The 26957-nt window shown below is 39.8% G+C and overlaps 1 protein-coding gene across 7 annotated transcripts in view; it reads left to right on the forward strand.

Moving 5' to 3' along the window:
* col19a1 (collagen type XIX alpha 1 chain) overlaps positions 1-26957 on the forward strand; it is a 346509-nt gene that overhangs the window by 160818 nt on the left and 158734 nt on the right. For all 7 annotated transcript variants that reach the window (XR_011340316.1, XM_069886134.1, XM_069886135.1 and 4 more), the window contains 4 exons: positions 15383-15436; positions 24627-24680; positions 24830-24883; positions 26402-26446. Coding sequence is in view for 6 of the 7 variants with exons in the window: in XM_069886134.1 (XP_069742235.1) it covers positions 15383-15436; positions 24627-24680; positions 24830-24883; positions 26402-26446 (207 nt within the window). In the remaining variant the exon portion in view is untranslated. The remainder of the gene's footprint in view (positions 1-15382; positions 15437-24626; positions 24681-24829; positions 24884-26401; positions 26447-26957) is intronic.

Consider the following 26957-nt stretch of genomic DNA (forward strand, 5'->3'; position numbering starts at 1 on the left):
GTTGGACCTATGCCTCTCTTGATGGCAGCAGTGTGTGCTGGGTGGTTAAGGTCTTTGATGATTGCTGCTACTCTCCAATGGCAGCGTTCCCTGTAGATGTACTCAATAGTGGTAAATAGAGCATATAAGGCATTCATTTCCTCTGGGAGAGACATTTTGCCATCTGCTACTTTACCGGATTTGGTTTTGTAAAAGGTTATGGCATTTAGGCCCTGCCACAGCTGTCAGGTGTCCCTTATTGTTTCTATTTTCATCCAGAATCTTCATTTCACCCGGGAGATAGCTTTCCACAGGTCATACCTACTCCTCCTGTTCTGATCTGGATCTCCAGATTTAAATGACTGTGATCTGGCTCCTGAACATGTGTGACTGCAGCATCTAACAAGCAGTCAGTCCACAGCAACTTGAGCCCAAATCCAAGAGACCTCACCACCAGTGTGCTCACTCTTTCATACCCTGATCACTTCTCTCTGCCCCTACCTTGGTTGATCCTTTGTCTAGCTCAACTCATCATGTGACCATTGCCTTAGGCACTGCAAGCTTCGGTCTACAGAGACAATCCCTTAGTTTCCTGGTACCCAGATTACCCTTCATCCACACACTCACATTTGTTCCCAGCAATTGTTCGTTGCAATATCTGCTTGGTATTTTCAAGATTCCTTTATTGTCATGTAATAGTATAGACAATGTATATTACACAAAATTTCCTTCTACCTGCCATAAGGCAGACAAAAAATTGCCATTAGTGACACTTGGTGCCGCTGACAATAAGAGAGAAGAGAAGCAAAAGAGAGTCCCTTAATATTCACTAACTGTCCGTGATTCCTGCAGCCTCTGCGGCCACACAGACTCCTGTTCAATCAATCAGCAACCCGAGCACCAGATCCAAACCTCTGACACGATCAGAAAGCCTTCAGCGCTGAAAGCCCCTACGTCCTCAATTCGCTCCAAAATCTGGTTCCCATGAGCCAGTCTCCAGCAGCCCACAGCCCGTAGGGGTCCCCTGACTGCAAGTCACCCGCCACTCGTGCCCTCGCTGGCTCACTGCCATGGTCAATTTCCCTGCTTCTCTTTCTCATCGAGGGATGTTTTTCACGTTTCTGTTGCCCAGAGCATGTCTTGTGAAACATAACAAACCCAGGTGTGCAGGCTGATTCAACAGAGCAAATTTCTTATTTCATCTCCATGGAACTCTTCAGGAAACTAATCCCACTGGATTCCTTAGCATTACACCAGAATGTTGCCTGTCAAATCCTAATAGTTTGAATGAAGATTGTGCAGGCAGGGGAGATAAGTTACATTTTAACTTTAATAATGATTATAATTTCAAAATGTTTTATGCATCTTCACTGAAGTATAAGAATTTTTCATTTTCTGATACCAAGATTAAAATTACAATTCAAAATCAAGTTAACAACCGCTCTTTCTTTTGTGGATAGCTCCTCTCCCACTATGTCTCTTGTGATCCTATTTGAACTCCAGGCTGCCCACAATCAACCAGCATAGACCACAGGTGCCAAATCCAGGAGCCTTGCCTGGGTCATCTTGAGGAGTTGATTGCCTTTTGCTGGTGTCTGCTTTGTGTCATGTATCCCATCAAATCTAGTTACATCTGAAGTCATTGCCAGATATGATTATTTATGAGTATGGGACGTTATTTGCAATAATGGAGGAACAATTTATGAATAGGTTATCCAGTCATCACGTAGCTACTAGTTTGCTATATTAGCCTGTTAATATCATTAAACTGATTCTCAGTTAAACTGTTTGAATGACCACTACCTTGAGATCTGGAAGTTTGATGTGCTCAGAACTATGTATATTATGAGCACGAGAAAAAATATGACTGAACTTAAAAGGGAAGGTTTGCAAGTATGTCTTTGGACTTGTAACAGAAGGGAAAGGTTCGCAAGATAATTGGAAATCCAATACGTTCAGTAGCCAGATTTGATCATCTAGGATATGCAGAGAAACAGCTGTATTTATTATTTTTCCACTGGTGTCTTGAGCAAGAAGCTTGCATTTAGACCACAGGTTTCGGCTGAAACACAAGAAAGCAATTATACACGGTTGAAGAAAGTTTTACAACCCTCTGGACAATAATTAACTAAAATATTTTGCAAGTGATTTTTAAATAATGGTAACATAGATATAAAATATTCTCATTACAGAAAGGAGATTGAAACAGCTTACAATTGTGTGAGAGGATGGGAGAAGTTAGCACCAAACTTCTTCTTTGATGAAGAACTATATAGAGTAGCAGAATGGATTTTGGCAAAAGCACCATATCAAAGAAAGGGCATTTACTTTTGAACATGAGAGGAAGCCATTCAGAAACTCAGCTGAATTCTCATTCAATTTGTTCTTGACTATTATATAACCTTATTTTGAATATGTCTGCCTTTCCAAATGTCCCTCAATCTATGTGATTATATTTTTTTAAATCTGAATTTATATCAGCAGTTGATCCCATATCACTTGCCATTTGTAAGTTTCCAATCAAATTTATCCCATCTTCTGCAAAAGTGGTTCTAACTTTATTCACGGGGAAAAAATGTAAATTCTGATTTTTAAAAAAATAATCAATTTTATATTTTAACTTTTCCACAGATGTTGCCTGACATGTTGAGTTTTTCCAGCATTTTTTGTTTTTATTTCATATGCTTGCTATCTGCATTATTTTATCTATGGACCATTGTTTTATTTCTGAAAGGCCTAGCTTTAATTTTGAGGCTGTTTATTTACCTAGTCCTGGACTCTCCAGTCAGCAATAATTTCTTTCCACATCAGTTTCCCCTTCACACCTTGATGAAGGGCCCAAGCCCAAAATATTAGCTATGTATTTTTATCTTTGCTTTATAAAGTACACTGTTTGACCAGCTGGGTTTCTTGAACTTAGTATTAAAACATGAAAGTTTGCAGACTCTGTGGTTAAAATAAAAGCACAATGCTGGAGAAACTTGCCAAGTCAAAAAGTGTACTTTATGTAGCAAAGATAAAGATATATAACCAACGTTTCCAGCTTGAGCCCTTCATCAAGGTATGAAAAAATGTTGGCAGGTGCCTGAACAAAATGGGAGTGGTCGGGGAAGGAACACAGTCCCAAAGCAGGAGGTAATAGGTGGATGAGGGAGTAAGGGCACACCAGCAAGCAGGGGAGGAGGGATGGTTTTGTGAATGGAGAGAGAAGGGAGAGGAGAACTGGAGGAAAGAAGAATAAGGGAAAGGAAATGGATAGGCTATGGAAAACTGGTTAAGTCAACATTAATGTCATCTGGCTGGAGAGTGCCCAGACGGAAAATCAAGAGTTGTTCCTCCAATTTACAGATGGTCTTGGTGGGATCGTACATGAAGCCATGGAGAGACATGTGAGCATAGAAATGGGGCATGGAATTGAAATGGTTGGTCATTGTGCTCAGTGAAGCAATCTCCCAGTCTGCGTCCAGTCTCTCCACAGTAGGCCACAGTAGGAGCACTGGATCCAGTAGATGACTCCTATGGATACACAAGTGAAGGGTTGCTTCATTTGGAAGGATTGTTTGGGGCCCCGAATGATGGTGAGGTAGGAGATGCGAGCACAAGTGTGCCACTTCATGTGGCCATGGGAAAGTGCAAGGGTTGGGAGAGGGATAAGTGGATGTGGTAATCATTGAGGGTGTTCTGTGTCTCCTGGAATAGAAAAACACACACAAAGGCAAAAATATGAGTAAAGTGGAGGAGCAGATGGATTTAGATATTCAGGTACACAAACTTTAAAAGCCAATGGGCAAATAATAATAGCTATAAAAGAAACCAGAAGGAATCCAGAATTGGATCTCAGCACAGAAACTCGGCTGTTATAAGATTGAAGAATCATTTGTCAGGCTGCAGTGACAGAATTGGTATTATCCTTTTGGAAAGGTACAACAGCCATGAAGAAGGATGTGCATGATTGGAGTTAAACAAGAAAGTTTGCAGATGCTGGGGTTGAGTGTAATGCACAAATGTACCGGAGAAACTCAGTAGGACATGCAGCATCTATCAGAAATAAAGGGTAACCAATATTTCAGTCCTGAGCATGTGGTAACTTCTACATTTGACAACATCAAAATATAAATTATAGAGGCTTGTCCTCCTGTTGTTTCTCCTCTGCAACACAGCATGGCCTCCAAGCTATATACAAGGCACACAGGAAGTAAAGAAGGCAGACAGGAAGTAAAACCCATTCCAGCCTCACTTTTAAAACAATTCACATTCAACACTTCTCTCCCCCCACCTTAGAATCAAACATGCCCCAAATATCAAATAACAATGATGTCATTAGCCTGTGTACTCCTAAAACTTAAAATAACAAATCAGCAACAATTTAATAATAAAAAAAATCTACAAAATGTGGCAGATTCCACATTCAGTCTATGGGGAAAAAAAAACTGTCAGGAGTCTATTGTGATTTGCGCATTACCCAGCTGTCACTGCTGACAGGTGTTTTGGGCAGATCTGGTGTTGAGCCACAAGAGGGTAATGTCCATCCTCTTCAGGGGACCCAGACCCCATCTGCCAGCATCTCTCTCTCAGGCAAAGTCACTGGGGAACTTACTTCCACAGTAATCTCTCTCACCATTGGAAACCCCATGGAACTTTTTGCCACAAGCATAGCAGATAGTGACTTTGAATTTGCACATTGCATCCCTCCACACTGAAAACATTCCATTCACTTTGTGTGATCCGAACTTTGTACACTGCTGGTGATTGCAACACCCACCCACCCCCCTCCCCCACCACCGTGTCCTTCCTGGATATCCTTTGCATTATTAGCAGCCATATCCATGCTTTGGGCAATCTCTAGGGATTTCTTGAAAGTCACCAGTGGGGTTTCCCCCAACAAGCAGGTATGGTATTATTAATGCTGCATACCAATCTACCACGGAACATATCATCCAACACTGCCTCGATATCACAACGCTCCGAGAACTGTTAAAGTTCAGCCACTAAATTGGCCACAGACTGTGCTGGCTTCCTGAAAGGGCTGTGAAACTTAAACCATTGGACTATCGTAGAAGGTTTCAGATTGTGGTGGTTCACCATGAGCTTGACCAGTTCATCCAATGGAAATTTCCCTGGTTTCCGTAGTGTTCCTTTTTAATTTATGTCTCCACACGCAATCAGGAGAATAGAGCGCTTCTTCGTCTCCTCTATAATCCCATTAGCGCAGAAAAAGTGTCCTAACCTTTCCTCTTACTCCCGCCAATCCTCATTTCCTTCCACGAATTCACCGATAATCCTGAACATAGCCATCCGAACGCACAGCTCTAGTTCAAAACGGGTCAACACTTCAACAAAACCAGTTCACTTCATCACCAAAAATATGTGGTTACTTCTACTTGGAAAAAAAGCCACTTGACAACTTCAAGCTCAAAAAAACAATGTTATTAGGAACAGTAAAACGTTACATACATATATACATAAACACACTCCATGGCCTCCAAATTCTATACAAGACACACAGGAAGTAAAGCAGACAAACAGGAAGTAAAACCCCTTCCAGTCTCACTTTAAAAACAGCTTACGTTACAGCAGAGCCCTTCATAAAGTATGAGCACAATGCAGGCAGATTCTTAAATAGAGAGGATTAAGAAGAGGAAGGAAGAATGAGCAGGGGGTGGTGTTCAGGTAAGAGATTACATATGGATACAGGCGGGAGGGTAAAAGAGAAAAGGCTGAGGTGATGGGGAGGAAGGGAAGGAGACAAAGGGATAGGGAAAGAGAGAAACTCGGGAGGGGTTTAATGAAAATTGGAGCTTAATGTTAATGTTGTCTGGTTAGAGAATGCCCAGAATATAAGGTGTTGTTCTTCCAATTAGCGGGTCGCCTTGGTTTGGCAGTGCATAAGGCCACAGATAGACATGCTGGTGTTGGAATAGTGTGTTGAATTAAAATGGTTGGCCACAAGGGGGTCCTTGTGGGACTGCTCAACGCAACAATCTTCCTGCCTGCATCCAGCTGTACTAATGTAGAGGAGGCCACATTGGAACCACTGGAAGTGATAGGTGATCCCTGCAGGTTCATATGAAGTGTTGTTTCCCTTGGAAAGACTGTTTATGGCCCTGAATGATTGTGAGGGAGGAGGTGTAGGCACAAGTACAAGATTGACATTGTTATCAGGGTGAGCTGTTTTGCAAAGGAGGAAAGAATAAGTGTTATATTTTGATGAACGGTACAGTAAGAAGCCCTTCCAGCCCACAGGCCTGTGCTGCCCTACAAACCCTTTATGTTTTTGGAGGTTGCGAAGAAACCAGAGCACCTGAATGAAATCCACAAAGATATAGGAGAACATACAAATTCCTTGCAGACAGAGCCACATTCAAACCCGGGTTGCTAGCACTGTAATTCTGTTGTGCTAACCTTTACGCTAACCATACTGCTCAAGAAAATAAATGTTCTATTTTCACACAAGGACACTTGGGAAAAACTGATGATCCATTCAAAAAAATGCAAAATTTTACCCAGGTTTATCTAAGAATTTATTTCAATTGGCTGTTGAGTTGGTAACTTGAGGAAAGAAATTTAAGGTCATGGGACATTTTATGACAAATTGAAGAACATAATTGTTGCCCTACAAAAAGACTAAGGAAAACATTGGGGAAAGAAATCATAAAGATTTTAAAAGGGAAAAGGATAAGAAATAAAGATCATGGGACTCGGTTGAACATGATTTCAGATATGAGACATAGATGCATGCTGTCAAATATTTTCTCAGTACTTTCACCTTTTTGATTCTACTATAAGAAGGTTTTTGTTGATACACATAATTCTGGACTTTGGAAAGATGAAAGAAGCTGTTGTTTTTTGGTGGTGGGGGTGGGTGGGGATTGTTCCTGAACTACCTTTGTATATGGAAAATCAGCAAATATAATTTATTGGATAAGAATGGAAGTCAAGCAAAGCCTTTGAATCCAAAAAAACAGGCTGAGATGAATGGATTGGGAATTTTGCACATATCATCTCATGCTCCCCATTCTGTAACCACAAAATATCATTTACATATTTGACATTCTAAAACCTTTTAATTCAATACTCAGATGTGGCAAGACCAGCATTTTATACATATTCCATCAGGAAATTACTCTAAAAATTTCTATCTAGTAATTGGATTTTCAAGGAGCATGACTTATGAAGAGAAACTGGCACACCCTGTTGGCAGGGTTACTTTTGTAAGAGAGGGAGGGAGTATTTAGGCTGAAGGATGGATTCCATTCTATCAGAATCAAAATTTATTGTCATGAACATACATCACGAAATTCATTGTTTTCCGACAGCAATGCAAGCCAGAAGGGAAGAAGCTGTTTTTGTACCATTGGATGTTTGTCTTCAGGCTCTTGCACCTCCTTCCTAATAATAACAGTGAGAAGAGGCCATAATCTGGATGGTGAGGGTTGTTAAATATAGAGGCTGCTTTCTTGAGACACCATCTCTTGTAGATGTCCTTAATAGAGTGAAGACTGTTGTTCATTTTGACGCTGGCTGATTTCTCACCCTCTGTAGTCTTTTTCTGTTTGTGCATTGGCGTCGCCATACCAGACAATGATTCAACCAGTCAGAATGCTCTCCACGGTACATCTGTAGAAATTTGTATGAGTCTTTGGTGACATTCCAAATCTCCTCAAACCCCTCATAAAGTACAACCACTGGCAAGGCTTCTTCATGGTTGCATCGACACGAAATCCCTAGAGTAGATCTTCAGAGATATTCAAAGTTCTTAATCCTTTCCACTGCTGTCCCCTTGATGAGGACTGCTTCGTGTTTTCCTGATATCCCCCTCCTGAATTCCACCATCGTTTTCTTAATTTTGCTATTGTTGAGTGCAATGTTCTTGTTGTGACACCACTCAACTAGCTGATCTATCTCACTCCTGTACACTTTCTTCTTTCCAATGCTGAGATGTCAGACACTCTTCACACCAGTAGAATCATGCAAAGTCTATCTAGAAGCATAATTGATCTCAGCTCCTTAACTGGTTTTATTGACACATATTACAGGTACTCCCTGGCTTAGGACCATAATGCGGACCGAAGGATCGGCCGTATCTCAAAATGGACGTATGTCAGAATTATCTACATTTGTTTAAAAAAAAATAAAGAAAAATTATAAAATCTACATGATTTACATTGTATTTGACAAACTATAACCGGGATACAGGGCAGGTAAGAGCAAAAATGTGCATACTTACCTTGTTTGTCGGCATCCTAGGGTCCATAGGCTGGGTGCGGCCATCTTGATCCTTGTGCGCATGTGCAAGTCTTCAGTTGCCGCTTGTGTGGTGGGTTCACATTTTGTTTAGTTGGCACATGAGCAAGAGTTGAGAACCCTTAATTCTTGGACATGCGTCAATAGAACTCCAACATGCGAACTATTTAATGGGTATGGAAATTGTGAAATGCAAGATGATAATCACTGTAAATGAATGGAGATTAAAATAGTGTCATTATGCACCAATGGAGAATAGCAGCTGCCAGGTATTTATATCCATTTGCTTAACACCAAGCTGAACTGTCAAAGTACAGTAAAATCAATCAGTAGTCCCATTGTTACTTCAATCTTTAAAATTAATCAATGGAATGTTCTAGATTTTCTTACCTGAATTCCAAATGTGAAGAATAGTAACCGATTTGGAAAATTTTCCTCAATGTTTTCAAACCTACGTAATGGATAATGCAAAATTTTATAATGAAGAAATGTAAAACAGTAGACATTGGATTTTGTTTTAGGTGGCAGGGTCTGCATGTGAGGTGTTGACTGTTACCATTTTGTCTTGATAATTTGTGCATATTTAACAGAATCCATTGTTCTTGAAAGAAAATGCATAAATCATTGTCGTTAACTTGACAGACAAATGCTTGTTTCTTTCAATTTTATCTCAATCTTGAATGAATATTTATAATCCTTTTCTATTTGGTGATATGTGGGATCAGCAGATGTTCTTCAAAATTTACCTGCCAACATTGAAGGGATATTAAATTTATTACCTGATGCCACTTCATTCATTGGTGCCTTTTCAAAAGTAGTGTTGCTGGGCTCTCCTTCTGCATTGTCTTGACCCATCTTCACTGAGTTAAGTTACTTCACCAAACTACTTCATGATTCTTGTGCACATGGCACACAGAACATCACAGCTCAGAAAAATGCATTTGGTATCACAAACTAATCCCACCTATCTGCAGTTCCCTCCATTTCCTGCCTGTCAAAATGCTTTTTTAATGTTGTTTTTGTATCTGCTTCCACCCTATCTCCAGCAGGGTGTTCAAGCTCCTACCATTGACTGTGAAAACAGCTTTCCTCATAAATCTCCTTTACATTTTTCTGCCTCTCACCTTAAACTTAGTATTTGACTTTTCCATCCTGTGAAAATATCTTTAACTGTCTACCATAACAGTACCTTCCTAATTTTAAAGTTTTAACAGGCCACCCGGCCCATCAGCCTCCAATGCTCCAGCAAAAAATATCCAAGTTTGTCCAACCTCTCCTTGTATCTTGTGCTCTCCAATCCAAGTAACACCATGGTGAACCTTCTCTGTACCTTCGATAAATCCTACACATCTTTCCTATATTGAGGTCACCAGAACTGCTCCACATTTGGCCTAACCAAAGACTTGCACAACTTCAGCATGATTTGCCAATGAAGTCAAGCATGCCATGTAATTTTTTTGTTTGTTTAACCAGCCTATCCATTTGTATCACAAGATGGGACCCACCAGGCCCTCAAGATTTATTCATCTCCGTGTTCTGCGTCTCGCTATATGTAGAGAGTCTCGGGTAGCCAAGCTCCAAAATATTATTCTAAACCTTTTCCTTCATCAAATATAAATGAGAGGATAGGTCTCTCACTAAACATTCAGAAGATCACATCTCAGCAATTGAGGTGTGAGAGCAGAAATCAAAGCCAAAATCTACCTCTATGGGGTTCATACAATCTCCAGTTGTCTGAGGACCAATTTGTAAAGTCAGATCTCATGCTCATAATCTGCTGAGAGTTGTGGTTACCAACCTCTAGTATACATCAGAAGCATGGAGATTTTCCAGAAAGCAACTCCAGAGATTGCTGAAGTACCTTCACCACTACCTCCACAAGAAAACTCCAAATTCTCTTGAAGGTTAAGGTTACCAACATCAGGAGCTGCTCCTAGACAACATCCACAGTATTACTTACTCTGATGGGCTACCTTATCCACAAACATTACACCAGGCACTCCACTCCAAGGTCTGTCAAGCTGGTTCCTATGATCATAGCAGAAATACTTCAAGTTTGTTTTTGAAACTCCTCAAAAAAATGACCTTTTCAACTCGTGGGATCCATGACAAAAAAAAACTCCCCAAACTGGAGCAAAGGGAGGCCAAGATATCAAGAACACATAGCATCTGGTCTCCCCCATCAAGCCTGAGGCAGAGTCAAGGCATTGTGCAGAGCATTCATTGATCACCTTATATCCCAAGGAATCCCAATGAAGAAAAACAATCCTCAACTATGAGGGGCTGCAGTAGAAGATCTATATCTTGCTGTGTTCTGTAATGGTACGTACAACTAGACCACTATCAAGGGCAGAGTGGTCTTCAGAAATAATCTTTCGAATTTCAGCTTGCCATTAACATTATTCCTGATAAATTCCCTGGACATATGTAGCCTTTTTTCTCCCAGATTTTGATTTTACATTTCTAAAAAAAAAATTAGATGCTTTATAAATATGTAGAAAGTATTGAGAATGAGGTTTACATTTCTCCACTTTAACCAGGAGAATTTGAATTATATATGCTCACATATTTGAATTATTTCCTTGTGTATGAGTCGTCAAGAACAGCAGGAAAATTGCATGCAATGAAATGTGAAGGAGGCGAGATGGTATCATTTCTTTGATCTCCACCCACAATGGTAATGATAGCAGGGAGTATATTTCTTTAAAAAAGATAAACATACTATTAACAACTGTGCTTCTACATTGATGAAATTAGGTAATGTACTGAAGCAGATAAATTATGGAAATATCTTTCAAAGCACGTTATATAATTTTCCTTGCACCAAAGTTGCATGGAATAATGAATTCGGCATTTCATTTTTACTGCTGTTAATTATGTCCCGCTGGAAACTGTAGGGAGATGGGTTGATCACCATGAAGTAGTTTGGTGAAGTACAGAATGCCAATGTAGAGTCATATAATGAATTTAACAATATTTGAAGTCAATGAAGAAGGCTTTTTTTTTCCCTTTGCTCTGTCAGCTTTTTTCAGAAGAGCTTCATGTTCAATCACAGTAAGGCAACATCTGAACACCCAAATATGAATAAAAGCAGAATCATTAATAACAATAGGCAAGCAGTGGCTGTCTGAGGCCAACCACATTATTACCTGATTGGTTGACTTCATATGATAATGGTCTGTTGAGGAGGTTTTACATATTTAAGAAACATTGAGTCGTATTTTAAGATGACATTAATGAGATGGTTGTTTTCCTTGAATTTTAACTGCCACTGTTCTGCCTTGATGTCCATTTTTTTTTAAGAAAAAGTAACATTCGTTTCTGCTGCAATTTGCACGATCGGAGGATATTCCGAAGCTTTGCAGTGAAAAAAATACCTTTGAACTGTTTCTGCTGCTCAGACATAGAAATGCAGAAGGACAACCTACACCTAGAAAAGCCCCCCCCCCCCCACCCCAAATAAGATAGAGACTGCATTGAACAAAGAGAACCTGGAGAGACTCAGTGGGTCAGGTAACATCCACGGATAGAAACGATCAGTTAACGTTTCAGATTGGGACCCTATATCGAGACTAAAATAGAGGGGTGGTATCAAGGAGGAGGAGAGAGAGAAAACTGGGGAGGGGCTGAGGTGATAGGATATTGGACAGAAGGTAGGAAAGGTGGAGAAAATGTGTACATCAAGAAGAGATTGAAACAATGGAATGAGATAAAGGTGGAGGTTACTTGCATCTAAAAAAAATCGATCATCGTGCTATTGGGTTCTTGCCATTGGAACCTCCTGGCTTGCCTTAAACCAAGCTCTTGAACGTTAAATTTTCCAATTTTAGGCTAACCTCACCTTTACCTAGTTCCACTGTTTCCAACACTTATTTACCTACTGCTGTTCTTGCTTTCCTCTTGGTCTTTCCACCACTCTCACTTTCTGTCCAATGCCTTATCATCTTTTAGCTCTTTCACATCTTTCCCTTCTCCCTTTTTCCTCTCTTGATATACTTGATATCATCCTTTGGTGCTTTTTGATAAAGAATAGATTATCTGTTTTTGTGACATTGATTGAGAGGTAAATATTGGCCAGCTATCTCTAGCAAAAAGCTGAAAAATCCTCTGCACCTAAGCAAGCAGATGGGCAACAGTAAACCTCCCAAACAAAGATAGCACTTCTGTCAGTGCAGCACTCCCTGATATCATCTTCCACTGTCAAGAAAATTCCACTAGCTTGAAAATTTATATACAATGGAAATATTGAGGCCTGATCTGATTATCACATCCCTAAGATGTACCCTACAGATTAATGAAGGGAGTTATTCACTCAAGAATTTCATTGAGTTTCAGTAATGAGCACCACTGGAACAGGAACTTGTGACCATTCCATTGAGAGGCCCCCAGACTTCCTGGGCAACCAGATCATTTTTTTCTTTGAAAAGTTTCCATGTAACTGAAATGCTACCTTCAGTCTTGGTATTGCAAACCTGTATTTATAAATGGCACTTAAGTACCCTGTGCTGCAATAATTCTCACCCTGACTTCCGGACATGAGAGATCTTGGCGTTCTCTTCCTGACATCGTATTTTATAGCCCAGTGAAACCTAGTATGTTGTGCTGGGCTATATGGAAAAAAAGATTTTTCCAAGTGACTGGATTGGTCATGGTCGATGTCAGATATGATTGACAAATGCAGGATTCACTGCCTTTTGCCGGCAACTATACTCAGACTTTGTGCTGTACAAGCATGAGGAAAATGTAGAGGCAGTGTATCCATGAACTCCCCATGTGGCACCCTCCTTGGCCTTTCACCTTTAATTGCAATAACTTGTCAATTGGTCTGCTCTCCTAAATAGCAACTGTGGTCTAATGTCAGTCATGTACATATCATGTTCAAGATTTTATCTTCCCAGCAGAATAAGACATTTGTTTTATTCAGACAAAATGTAAACATTTAAAACTGCTTGGCATTTAACATCTGTTTCTTTCTGGTTCCAGTACTTTTTAAATTCAAGGAACAAGTAATGTACACAGTAAGAACCTAATCGTTCACAAATATGCTTGGAGAGAAAGAAAGGCAGTCACCTGGCATTTAATATGAAATGTCTCAGTTTTGTCAACATATGTCTTGAATGTAACATAGTATGACAATGAGTGATTGGATGCTAGAGAAGTGTATGCTCCATGGAGAGATGGTGGAGTGCATAGACTATGAAGGGGCACAGGATTGTGTGAACCATAGAAGAACACAGGAATGTATAAACCATACTGGAGTGTAGCACCATGAGAAGCACAGGAAAGTTCAATCCATTGAAGGACACAGGAGTATATTGACTAAGGAAGGATGCAAGGTTGAATGGACTCCAGGGGGTGTACAAGAGTACAGATTATAGAGCATCACAAGATTCTATCAAGGATGGGGTCCTATATGTATGGACCATGGAGGGGACAGGTGTGCAGGGTGAGAGGAGAAGAGCACAAGTAGATGGACAGAGTGCATAGACCAAGGCATCAGGCTTAGGAGATGGATCCACCATTGAAAGCATTTCCAGCGGGTGACCTCAACTCGTCCTTGGCCAACAGAATGTGTGTACATCATGGTTTGCTTGCAGCTTCTTGTGACATCAGAATGCTTATATTCTCTTTCATCTAAGTCATAAGTAAGGAAAGCATAAATATACATTACATAATTGGTGTTGAGGATAGAAAATTGCTGGCATTGAACCAATTAAAAGGTAAGGGACCAATCGCTCATTCAGTGGGTAATGAGTCTCTGGAATTCTATTCCTCAGAGATTGATGCAAACCAGATCATTAGAAAACTTGGATAGCTTTTGACCGTGCTGCTGTAGCAGCAGTGCTGCCACTAGTGAGGACCCAGAAGAGCAGGGAGTGGTGACACAGTGCTACTCCACGTGTCCTAATACCAACAGCTCCATCGATTGATTCGCTTTCCACCACTTAGATGATTACAAATCGCAACTCAATATATTTTTAAAAATTATCTTCACATCACACCCATTATTGCCCAGTGCTCAAACTATCCACTAATGGGCAAGATCTGCCACACTAAACACATCAGTGCTCAAACCTTTTATCAGTCTGTATTGCTCCAGTCATTGAGTCATAGAACATGGAACAGGCCCTTTGCTCCATATCATCCACGCTGACCAAACTGACACTCTGTGTCAGTCCATTTGCCTGCATTTGGTCCACATCCTTCTAAACCCTTCCTATCCATAGAGCTGGCCAAATGTCTTTTGAATGTTTTATTCTCACAATCACTTCAGCTTTCTTCAAATCTCATGGCTAAATCTTTAATTCTTCTAAAATTTTTTTCTGGATTTCAGCTTGACCACATTTCCAGGACCTCACTCATCCACTGGAGCAGTTGTCTCCCTGAGCCTACCCACATCTCTTCTAGGGCATCAGACCCTGAATTAGCTTGTTGATTTAGGCTTGATTTGTTTCTGCTCTTTCACTATTTTCAAGTCCATGTTGCTATTTTAAAAGTTTGTAAAAAAATGACTTAAAGTACATAGACCAACGGTACCTTTTCATCAGGGCATTCCCAAAGCACGATTTTAAAAATGCCAGGATCAACATATCTGCTGGCTATCTTTAATTAATACTCATCTCTCTGGTTGAAGAATTGTCTTCTCAATGGAGACTCACAACCAGCAGTAGGCTCCCTGTCTTAGTTAATTGATTTGCCTCTTTCTGCAATACAGCAGAGGTTATATTGGCAACGCTCCAGTCCACTGACACACGCAATGAGCCTTGGCTCACACAGTATATGAATATTTTTAAAGGAATATCTCAAAGAAGCCAGGAGAGACAAAACTTAAAGTGGAATTTCAGAATTTAGATGTGACCTTCAAAGATATGAATAATCAAGAACAAGCAAGTGCCCAGAATCAGAAGGACACAGAGATACTTGTTTGTGGAACTGGAGAATACAAAGGGAAAGAGAGGGAGAGCCCATAAAATCTCATTGATCAAATTCTCCAGACTTGGCGAATCTTTGTAAATCTCCTTTTCTCGTGCTGCCTTTAGCTTCCCGTGAAGTGGTTACTGGAACTGTGACCTAGTACTCTTGGTGTTCAGAGAGAACCTTCACGTGCTAACCGCTTGATTGCACTTTGTTCACTTTCCTGCTGTTTGTTTCTCTCTAGGGCAAGCGAGGTAGACGAGGCATCCCTGGAAAACCAGGCCCCCCTGGACCACCCGTAAGTTGGTTTATTATTCCCTGATGTATGTTTAATGACCACTGGTTTTGTTTAGCCCTGGGGTCACATTTAAGGGTAGTTAACAAAGAAGTTTTTTAATAATCGTACTAGGTTTAATATACCAAATTATTCCAATATATTGAATATGCATGTGTAATAGTTGAATTTTGTGGACCAATTTTTAAGGTAAAATTTAAAGGGTTGACTATTTTTAACCGTAAGTCCCTGAGTCATTCAAAGCATCAGGAGCTCCGAAAAGCAAGTGGCCGGGACCAGGTGGTAAATCCGCGTTGGGGCGTCAGGAGCTTGGATGGCTGGGCCTAGATGAGAGTCTGCAGTTGGGCATTGGGAGCTCAGTTGGCCAGGTAGCCAGGGCCGAGGCGAGACTCTGTGATCGGGGTGTCGAGAATTCGACTTTTACATGGTATCGACTATTACACACGTATATATGATAATTCACAGAGGAGAGAGAAGAGCAACAACAGTAAAATTATGTGAGGTGGACAAATAATATTTTGAAACAATCAAGGACAGAGGCATTTTTCAGCAGCTGAACTGCTCAGCCAGTAATAGTGTTGGCTAATGCGGTTCAGGCTTAGTGATGGATTAAAAAATAAGTTCAGAATTCACTCGGCATCAGATATGAAGCTAGGGTTGTGAAGAGCATGGTTGGTGTTAGTTCCTTGCCTGGAAAAAGAATTAGTTCAATGACTGGCAATGCAGTTTGTGAAAGAGATTAATTAGAATGGAGAGGAGAAAAAATGTGCTGAAACTGTAAAATACAAAGCACAACAGTTGCTAGAAATCTGAAATAAAAGAAAATGTGTGAAGAGATTAAAAACTTGAGTTTTCAAAATAAACTTCCAAAGTTTTCATCTAATTATAAATTAATATTTAATAAGCATCCATTTGCAAGATGTAACCTGATATTTTCAATACCAATGCTCATCTTCTGTATTTAGAAGTGAATGCGTACTCTTAATTACAACCAGCTGTGAATGTAAATGGTATTTGAATGAATAATATGGAAGATACTGCAATTTCAATTTTTTTAGTGATTCATTAGATTTGTCCTCAGTCCTTTGAAATTGGATGGTTAATCTGTTAAGAAAACAATTTATCTTCCCATTCTGCGGTATTCTTTTCCTTCCATTCTCGCACAACAAATAAAGAGTAAGCTGGAAATGAACAGTAAGGAAGAATGGGGAGAGCTTTGAAGGAATTTCAAGTCAACCTGTGCAATTCTGCTCCAACCCTGGGGCAGCCCTGCCCCTAAGAAGGAACCTTTCAACATCATGGCTCTTCTAACTTTGATGAAGGACCTTTACCTTAATTAGAGCCTATTATTGACAGTAATTAGGTTTCAACACTAGTATCTTGAACACAAGCAAGGAAGGTTTCAACATAAACTTGCAGAATTTTGATTTTGCTCCTTCTTTTGAATCCATGATGAGTACAGAAAAATGTGAAAATAAGTGTTATTGACATGTTACTATCTCTTTCCTTCTCTTCAATGAATGATATGAATGCAAGCTTTAATTGTAAAATATCCAAATTTTCTTAACTATTTATCAGTTTTAGAGTTGCCATAAAGGCCAAGAAGCCAGACACAAGATGTTTCAGATGCTGGAATCTGAAACAAAATGTAATCTGCTGGAGGAACTCATTAATGGGTGAGGGGAAACCACTCCTTCCTCCCCCCCCCCACCCCTTCTCCTCACCCATTGATGCTGCAATGAACAAAGAGAGACTGGAGTGATTTGGTGGATCAGTCTACATTCATGGAGAGCAGTGGCTAGTCAACATTTCATGTCAGGTTGATTTAATGAGACTAAATTGGGGAGAGGAGAAATAAAGTACATAAAGTTGGAAAAAGGGGAGCAGGTGAGAAGAGCCAAGAGGTGATTGTGTTCAGAACAGAAGAAGGTGGAGAGATAGGTGCAGAAAAAATCACTGGGGAGATGGGGGTGTGTGGTTAGAGAGAAAAGTGCAAAGGGGAGCAGGGAAAGGAATGTTGGAATAAGATAGGGTTGGGGTTCCCTAAAACCAGAAAATTCAATGCTTTTAGGTTTAAGGCTGTCCAGGAGGAATAAGATGTGTTTTTCCTCATATTTATATTTAGCCTCACCCTAGAAATGGATGAGGCAGAGGACAGACATGTCTGTGGGGGAATGGCAAGGAGAAATAAATCGATGGCCACTGGGAGTTCAAGCTTCAACCTACTGACATAGCACAGATGGTTCGGCAGTATGATTTTACATTAGGAAATCATTGGTCTCTAGTCCTTGTTTATGCTACAGAGTTTAGATGCCAGACTGGGTCCAAACAGATCATGGATGACAAAGGAAATATAATCTGAATAGATCAAGCATCTGAAAAACTGCCATTCCTGAGGAGCCATGGGTGAAATCTCTCAGGTTAACTGCTCTCCACCACAACTTGCAATTTATTACCTGGCTTATATCAAGTTAAGAGACCAAAGATAGTTCAAAAGTGTATCACAGAATGCCATAATGTGTTGATCAAGGGAACATATGTAGAGGGCTCTGTGAGGACTAATCAGTGGAAACAGCACATGATAGACAGAGCAGTGCATTCCTATATGAAGGCTGTGATATCTCACCATACCCAGTTTTGACTCGCATTAGACAACGACCTTGCTAACTGGAGAAGGTAGCTCCATAAACATCCACAACTTCACCAAAGCCAGGGACCCAGTATGCAAGTGCAAAAGGCAAGGCTGACACTCTCACACGGAGGTGCTGAATAGGTGATCCAGCTAATCTTACTCATGAGGATACCAATATCACATTCCCCTAAATCTGCTCCTTGCTCCCTGACTACCTGTAATAGAATTTTTCAGACATGGAGTGTGTTAGTGAGTCAAGTTTAATATCATCTGATTGCACAAATACAATCTGATGAAACAGCATTCTCCAGTTCCTGCTGCTGCAAAACATGCAGACACACAAACAGACATAACACACATACATACAGACAAACAACACATATTTAGGACAAGTATTCATATCTATCTAAATAAATATTGTTTTGTATATATGAGGGTCTCGGATGGTAAGTGTAAGCAGTTCCTTTGGTTGTTCAGCATTCTCATTGCCTGTAGGAAGAGGCTGTTTCTCAGCCTGGTGGTGCTGGCTTTAATACCAGTGAGGGTAGTTGATGTAGGCTACATCGATTTCAGTGAGGCATTTCATAAGGTCTTGCACAAGCGACAGCTCCAAAAGGTAAGATGCAAAAGCAATTTAACAAATGTAATCCAAAACTGGCTTGTTGATAGGAGGGAAAGGGTGATGATGTAGTGTTTTAACAAATTGTAGAGATCATTGCTGAAACCCTCGCTGTTTGTTAAGCTCTTTAAAGAACTTAATCGGAATGTAAGAATTCTGTCAGGTTGTTCGCATGTAAAACTAAAATTGATAATGATGTTGATTGTGGAGAGAATATTTCTTTGTTTCAGTCCAATATGGATCAATTTGTAAGATGAACATAGAGTTGGTAGAATAAATTTAATCTTTAAAATTGAGAGGTGATATATATATATATATATATCTTGGAAGAATTGATTAGAGAGAATATACACAATGATCAGTATGTCCTGCGGAAGAGAGGGGACACCGGTGGTCCAACAATCCTGAAAGGCAGCAAAATAGGATGAAAAGGGTATTAAGAAGGCTGACAGAAGATGTACTTGCTTTTATTAACTAGGCATGAGAACAGGAAGATATGATACAGCTAAGTAAGATATATTTTGACTCAATGATGTGCCACGTGATAGCAAGAAAGAACTGAGATGTAGCAGCAGCTCTGAACCTGACAGCATGCTTCAGAATTAGCAGCACCTCTGGCCATGTTGTTTTCCATAGCTCCAATCTTAGTAACTGAGCTTCCGGCTTCTGCAGTAAAAAAAAAAGCCAGCATAATGAATAAGACCAGGAGATCAAGAAGCTAACTGCAAATGAATGGTGTTCATTGCACCTCCAAGAGATGGAAGCCGCTCCACAGATAGCAAGGCCTTGACTCAAAGAAGAGTTGGTCAGTGAAAAGAGTGCAGAAGCCCCAGAAATATACTGATAACCATGAGGTGTGCAGATTCATCAGCATTGCCAAGGCTCATGGGCCCCCATAGAAGGATTACTTCAAACATATTCTCAACTTCATATTTTCCATTGCAGGAACACTCTTCACTGCATTTCACAGCAAGCTATCCAGATTCACAGCTCTTCCTGGCCAACAAAGCAACAAAATGACAAGTGGGAAACTTAGCAGGGCATTGGGAGTTCATGATACTCTGCTTCAGTTCTCAAACTTAATAGAGAAGAATTTCAGTCAAATTCACAGTCTCCCCTCCCAAATTTGAGATGAGAATCTCAGAGATGCTGTAATTATGATTATCCTTAAGAAAAGAAACATATCTGATTGCAATAATTACTAGGAAGGTCATGACCAACTGGTCAGCCGTGATTTCTGCGCTCCTGTGCATATTAAAAACATAATTCCCCTTCATCTGGCACATTAATTACAACAGCCTCTACAGGAGCCCTATCGACACCATCGTGGCTGGCTGTTTCACAGTGTGGTACAGTTGCTGCAAGGTATCAATCAGAAGTCATCCCACAGGATCGTAAGAGTGGCACAGAGGATCACTGAAGTTTCTCACACCCACCACCACCACCACTCCCCACAGGCCATCGACATGATCTACCAGGATCATTGACTGAAAAGTGTGTGCAAAATCATTGAGGACCACTTCCACCCACATAGAGCACAGAACAATACAGCACAGTACAGGCCCTTTGGCTCTTCATGTTGTGCTGACCCATATATTTCTTCCTAAAAAAAAGTATGAAGCCATCCCTACCCCATAACCCTCTATTTTACTTTCATCCATGAGCCTGTCTAAGAGTCTCTTATATGCCCCTAATGTTTCACCATCCCCGGCAAGGCATTCCAGGCACCCACAACTCTCGGGTGTGGTGGGGGGGGGGGGGGGGGCGGAAATCATACTCCTGATGTCTACCCTAAATTGCCCTCCCTTAACTTTCTACATATGTCTTCTGGTGTTTGCTGATCCTGCCCTGGGAAACAGGTGCTGGCTGTCCACCCTATCTATGCCTCTCATAGTCTTGTAGACCTCTGTCAAGTCTCCTCTCATCCTTCTACACTCCAAAGAGAAAAGTCATACCTCTGCTAACTTTGCCTCATAAGACTTGGCAATATCTGGCAATATCTTGGTAATCTCCTCTGCACCCTCTCCATAGCTTCCACATCATTCCTATAATGAGGTGACCAGGACTGAACACAATACTCTTAAGTATGGTCTTAGCAGAGCTTTGTAGAGTTGAAACATGCCCTCTCTATTCCTGAACTCAGTCCCTCTATTAATGAAGTCCAGCATCCAATAGGCCTTCTTAACTATCTTATCAATCTGTGTGGCAACCTTGAAAGACGTATGGATTTGAACTCAAAGGTTCCTCTGTTCATCCACACTCTTAAGTAACCAACCATTAACCCTATTCTCAGCCTTCTGGTTAGTCCTTCCAAATTTGATGCATCCTGTCTCATACTTATCTGGATTGAAATCCATCTGCCATTTTTCTGCCCAACTCTGCATCCTGTCTATATCCTCTTGTAACCTTCTACAATCTTCAGCTTCATCCACAACTCCTCCAACCTTCATGTCATCACTGACCCATCCTTCCACCTCTTCATCCAAGTAATTTATAAAAATCATGAAGAACAGGGGTCCCTGAACAGATTCTTGCGGCACTCCACTAGTCACCAACTTCCAGGCAGAATACTTTCCTTTCACTACTACTCTCTGATTTCTTACTACAAGCCAATTTTTATCCACACAGCCAAGGTTCCACTGATCCCGTGCCTTATGACTTTCTGGGTGAGTCTCTTGTGGGTGAGTCTCTTGTCAAATGGCTTGCTAAAACCTAAGTAATCCATGTCTATCCCCACCCTCATCAATTTCTTTTGTTACCTCCTCAATAAAACTCAATTAGGCTCGTGAGGCACGACCTTACCTTCATAAAGCCATGATGACTATCCTTGAGTAGACTACTCCAAATGCTCATAAATCCTGTCCTTCCTTTACCTTTTTTAACAAGGGGACAACATTTGCCATTCTCCAATTGCCCCATGGCCAAAGAGGATTCAAAGATCACAGCTACTGCCCCAGCTATCTCTTCTCTCACTTCCCACAGCAGTCTGGGGTATATCATGTCCAGCCCAAGGGACATCAGTCGATGTTTTAATAAGATCCACTTCCTTAATCACATTGTCCAGCACACAGGTCTGTTCAATTTCAACCTCACGCTGAGCAATGTAGTTTTCTCTTGTGAATACTGATGCAAAATATTCATTTGGGGTCTCCCCAACATCCTCTGCCTTCAGGTGCATGTGGCCTCCTTTATCCTTTAGTGGCCCCACCTTCATTCCCATCATCCTTCTGTTCTTCACATAGGCATAAGAATGCTTTGGGGTTCTCCTTAATACTTCATACCAAGGCCTTCTCACGCCCCCTTTGAGCTCTCCTAAGTCCTTTCTTCAGCTCCTTCCTGGTTATCATATATTTCTAATGAGCCCTTCCTGTTTCCTATATCTAATGTTGAAGGCTTAACTACACTCAGCTCCAATAAGATGGCCATACAATTCACAAGAATGACAGCCATGGGAATTATGAATAAATTAAGAGAAATTCTCAATTTAAATGGCCTCTCAATGGGATTAAGTATTTAGGTATTAAGGTTGATAACAACCTGCAGAATTTATACAAGTTGAATAATCTTCCCTTGCTTCGGAAAATTGAGGATGATCTTAATAAATGGGTGTCCCTGCCAATAACTTTAGTTGGAAGGGTCAACTGTATTAAAATGAATTGCTGCCTAGAATACAATATTTGTCCTCAGAAATTCTTTCAAAACTTTAATAAATGCATCAGGAATTTTCTGTGGAAAGGTAAGCCTTCCAGTGTCTCTATTGATAAATTAACTTGGAATTATGAATTGGGAGGATTAACGCTACCAGGTTTCAAAAAAATATTTTTGGCCAACCCAATTGAAGTTTGTCTTCGTGTGTAAAATTGGAGTTGCATAAGGTTGGTAAGAGGAGAGGAGAAAATCTTGTATACAAATGGAATTATAAATTATAAACTGGTCCTAAAGTATCTCCCTAATAAAGCATATAATTACAATTTGGAATAAAATTAATGGTCAATCTGGGCATGGGGGGGAGGGTCTTTCACCAAAACCCCCCCTGACTCAAAATATGTTAATTTCATTAACGATTGATTATAAAATTCTAGCCACAATGTCCCAGAGAAGGGTGAAGTATATTGAGGATTGTTATGAGCAGGGACAATTTATGACAATTGAGCAAATTAGGAATAAATATGAAGTTTTAAATACATCTTTTTTTCTGCTATCTTCAGGTAAGATCTTATTTAATGGACAAATTAGGTCCAGCACTAACCTTACCACAGTGTAACGAAATAGAGACTCTGGTTTGAAAGGGAAGCTCAAAAAAATATTCCTTACTTCGGGTGGGAACCCCTAAACAAGAGCTTGATAAATCAAGACAAAGGTGGGACTCAGATTTGGGTATAGAAATTGATCCATTTTTCTGGACCGACATGTCGGGACAGCATGATGAACACGATTAATGTAAGGTATCGGCTGGTGCAATTATGGAGAGGGTCAGGTATTTCTTCTTAGAACAATATATTCCTCATTATTTTCTCAAGATTCTGGCAGCTGCAGTTTTTATGTATGTTCTTTGTTGTGGAACAATGTTATTTTAGTTTTGGTCATGAGCAATGATAAAGTATTAATCAGAGATCCCCAAGGAGGCAGTGTTTGAGTTTATTTGTCCCATTATACCTAGTACAATGAGAAGGGCTCTCTAATATTCATACAGCTGAGTGAAGAACAATTTACAGAAGAGGGAGATAAAATAAAAAAGATCAATTCATAAAAAGCACAGCAACTGGATGCCACTGTTATTGGGTTTACTCAGGATCTTGATGTGGAAAGAATCTGTCTTTAAGCTGTTGGTGTGTACTTTCACACTTTTACCCTTGACACTTCTCCCTAGTGCGAGGAAGGATAAGAGAGTGTGTCCATGGAGGAATAGGTTTGCATTATCTTCTAACCTTCATTCACTACCTCTGAAGCCTCTTCTTATCTTGGGCAGAGCAGCTCCCACTCCACACTGTGATGCATCCAACAAGAATGCTTTCAATGGTGCACCTGCTGTTCAGGGACAAGGAGACGTGCCAAACTTCCTTCATCTTCTGAGAAAGTAGAGACAGCTTGATAGAATTCTAGATGCAGTCTGAAAGTGAAAACCACAAGACCAAAGCCATTATTTTCAATTTAAATTAGGGCAATTATAATGGTATGAAGATGGTTATTTAAAGTGGACTGGGGAAAAATAGCTATGAAATAGGTCATTTGATGCACAGTGGCAGATATTCAAACAGTTGGTCCTTAATACACAGCAGGAATTTATACCATTTGGGAAAAGCTGTTATAGCTCCTGTTTTCTCCACTCTTAAAATAGATTCTTTTTTTGTGAATAAATTGACTTTGCTGTTCAGTCAACTATTTGCTCTGCATCATAGACCTCAAATTACTTTCAACTCATTGACTGATTCAGTACTGGATATATTCTGTTTATGAAATACCAAAGATATTTTCAACCAATTAAACTCTTCTGAAGTGTAGTCATTTTTATAATGTAGAACATTTGGTGATAATAGACATAAAATTTATTTTTAATTTTTATTAAAGGATATTTATTATTCTCTTTCAAAATAATGGCATGGAATCTCGGTCATCATGAGAAACCTGGTTACATTCTTATCTGATATACAGCACATCAGATGATGCAGCACCCACTCAGTCCTGTATGAAAGGGTCAGGCTAGTTGTGTACTCAGGTCTCTTCAGTGGTACTTGAATTCCCAGGTTTCTGCTCCACTTCTGATTGCTATGTACTGGAACATGACTGAGCAAGTGTATCTGTTTATTTTCAGAAACTTGCCACTATTGGCATTGGTAGTTACTAAAATGTCCACCCTTAGAGCAGGAAAATCCTTCATGAAGTATCAAAATAAAGATGGCAAATATTTTTATTATACTATGTCTGATTTGTACATTGTGTAGGGACCTATTGGGCCTCCTGGAATTCAAGGGTCTTCTGGAAAACTTGGACCTCAGGTAGGTTTTTCAAGTTAATCCTCCCTTTAGCTTTTCCATCTCTAAATCTACAAATAATGTTTGATACACTGCTGGAAAAATCCTTATTTTGACAAATTCATAATTGAGGTGTATCAGTTAACTACATCTACATCCTTCTCCTTCCCTAGGGTTTGCCTGGAGAAACAGGTCTCAATGGGAAGTCTGGAATGCCAGGGCCTCCGGTTGGTATTTTCTGATATACTCGGCATTTCTCTGATTGACTGAATGATATATTTAACTCAAATAAATTTGAGGCCCTCTGAGCTGATGGGACATCACCCAATAAGGGTATCTCACTAACTTTGATGTAGAAGAGGGAAATTCTATCATCCTTAAATTCAGAAGTATCATTGCTAGAAGTCCACTGAGTGACAATGAAGGTGATACAGAGAAGTAATAGAGAACTACAAGCCATCTGGTCTTAATGCCTTTGGGCTGTAGACAGAGCAAGCCCCCAAATGCTTTGGCTGTTCTCTTGCCAGTTAAATCCAGCAAGATAATGAGATAAACCTTCTATAAGCACCAATGTTCTTTGTATAATTGATTAAACATTCAACCATATAATTAATGCTTTAGAAGTTCTCAGATGACTCAGAATTCTGAAATATTTCACTGGTAGCAGAGGTCTACTTGTTTAGTTTAAAGAAGACTTAAGAGAATGATTGATGGTCAGGGGGAAAGTGAAAGTAGGTTCTCTGGATAATTAAAACATCCTTTCTATATTCAGCTTATTGTTTATCTCACTCTTTTTCTGAATGTAATGATTAAGTGATCGATGTTATAAGATATGTCACTACTATTGCGCCAAGAATGAGTGAGTTTCAAGAATGAAACTCTCCCATCAGGCTTTAATGACGTGAGGATTCAGTGATTCTAAATTTCCTAAAACAAGTAAATCCAAACACCCCTCAGGCTCAGCCAATGCTCCAACCACAGCAGTATTATTTTCTAAGCTTCAATTTTAAATCTTATGAAAAAGGGGAGTATTTTAAATCTGTGTACACAGCAATGGTTTCCTTATTCAAGAAAGGATATAAATGCATTGGAAGCAGTTCATTGCATAATGGAAGCAGTTTTTGTTCAGGCTGATTTGGATAGCATATTGACAGAACATAGGAGTGTGTACGTCACAGGTTCACGGCATTAGACCTGCACCAAATCTGATGCCAAGTTGAACTAAAACTTTGCTGCTTGCACATGATACATATCCCAATATTTTTTGCTTATTCAGAAGCCTCTTACGTACAGCTATCATTCTGAAAAGAGATGAAGGATGGTAGAATGAGTGAAGTGTTGAGATTATGAGCAAATCATGAATGCTCATTGAATGGCAGAGCAGGCTAGAGGGGCTAAATGGCCTACCCTTGCTACTAATTCATATTCATATTGGAAACCATAGATTCTAGGGCTTTGTCATCACTTTGTCCCATCTTCAATGCTAACACACATTCTTTAATTTTGGAAAGTCCCTGTAAATAATTTAATACAAGTTTTCCCAGGACATCTGAGATGCTCAGTGTATGGAAACATAAACAGTAAGCTGCTAGATGGGAGAAATATCCGGTTCACCTCCATGGAAGTGGAAATAGTCAAATTTATAGTTTGTTTCTAAATTACCAAAAATTTGTTCTTATAACCCTTTATATCTGATCCAATGCAGTACCAAATTAGCATTAATTCCTGTTTTATATCTTTGGCAGGGTCCACGTGGAAAAGATGGCATTCCTGGTAAACCAGGCTTAAAGGTAATTTTTACTGTTTGCTTTCAAGTACTGTTGAGATCTTATAGAAGTACATTGGTGGAAGAATATCATTCTTACTTTTGAAGTTATTTTGGAAGGAAAGTATGGGAGTTCCCAAGAATTTATAATTTGATTTTTTAGATATCAGAAGTATTTTTTTACAGCAGGAACAAGACCGGGTTCATCTGTTCAACACAGATTTACAGTGACAGGTTAAATTTATGCTAATTATTAAGAAAGAGCATTTCAATCAAAGCACCGATACTTTGCTGATATCCTGAATTTTTCTCAGATTTGAGGATGTTTGGTGCTGTTGATAAAAAGTATATTGTATCACTTTTTTTAATTACATGACCAAGGGGAAAGTTGTTCAAAATTTCAGAACAGAAATGCAGAACTGAGGTTATAGACTGAGAGGTCATGATCTTATTAAATGCTGAGAACTTCAGAGTGGCTAAGTGGATTACTTCTGTTCCTTATCCATATTTTCACAGAAACAGGAATAAATCAATGG

Source organism: Narcine bancroftii, chromosome 6 (genome assembly GCF_036971445.1).
Source record: "Narcine bancroftii isolate sNarBan1 chromosome 6, sNarBan1.hap1, whole genome shotgun sequence".
In the NCBI taxonomy this organism is placed as follows: Eukaryota; Metazoa; Chordata; class Chondrichthyes; order Torpediniformes; family Narcinidae; genus Narcine; species Narcine bancroftii.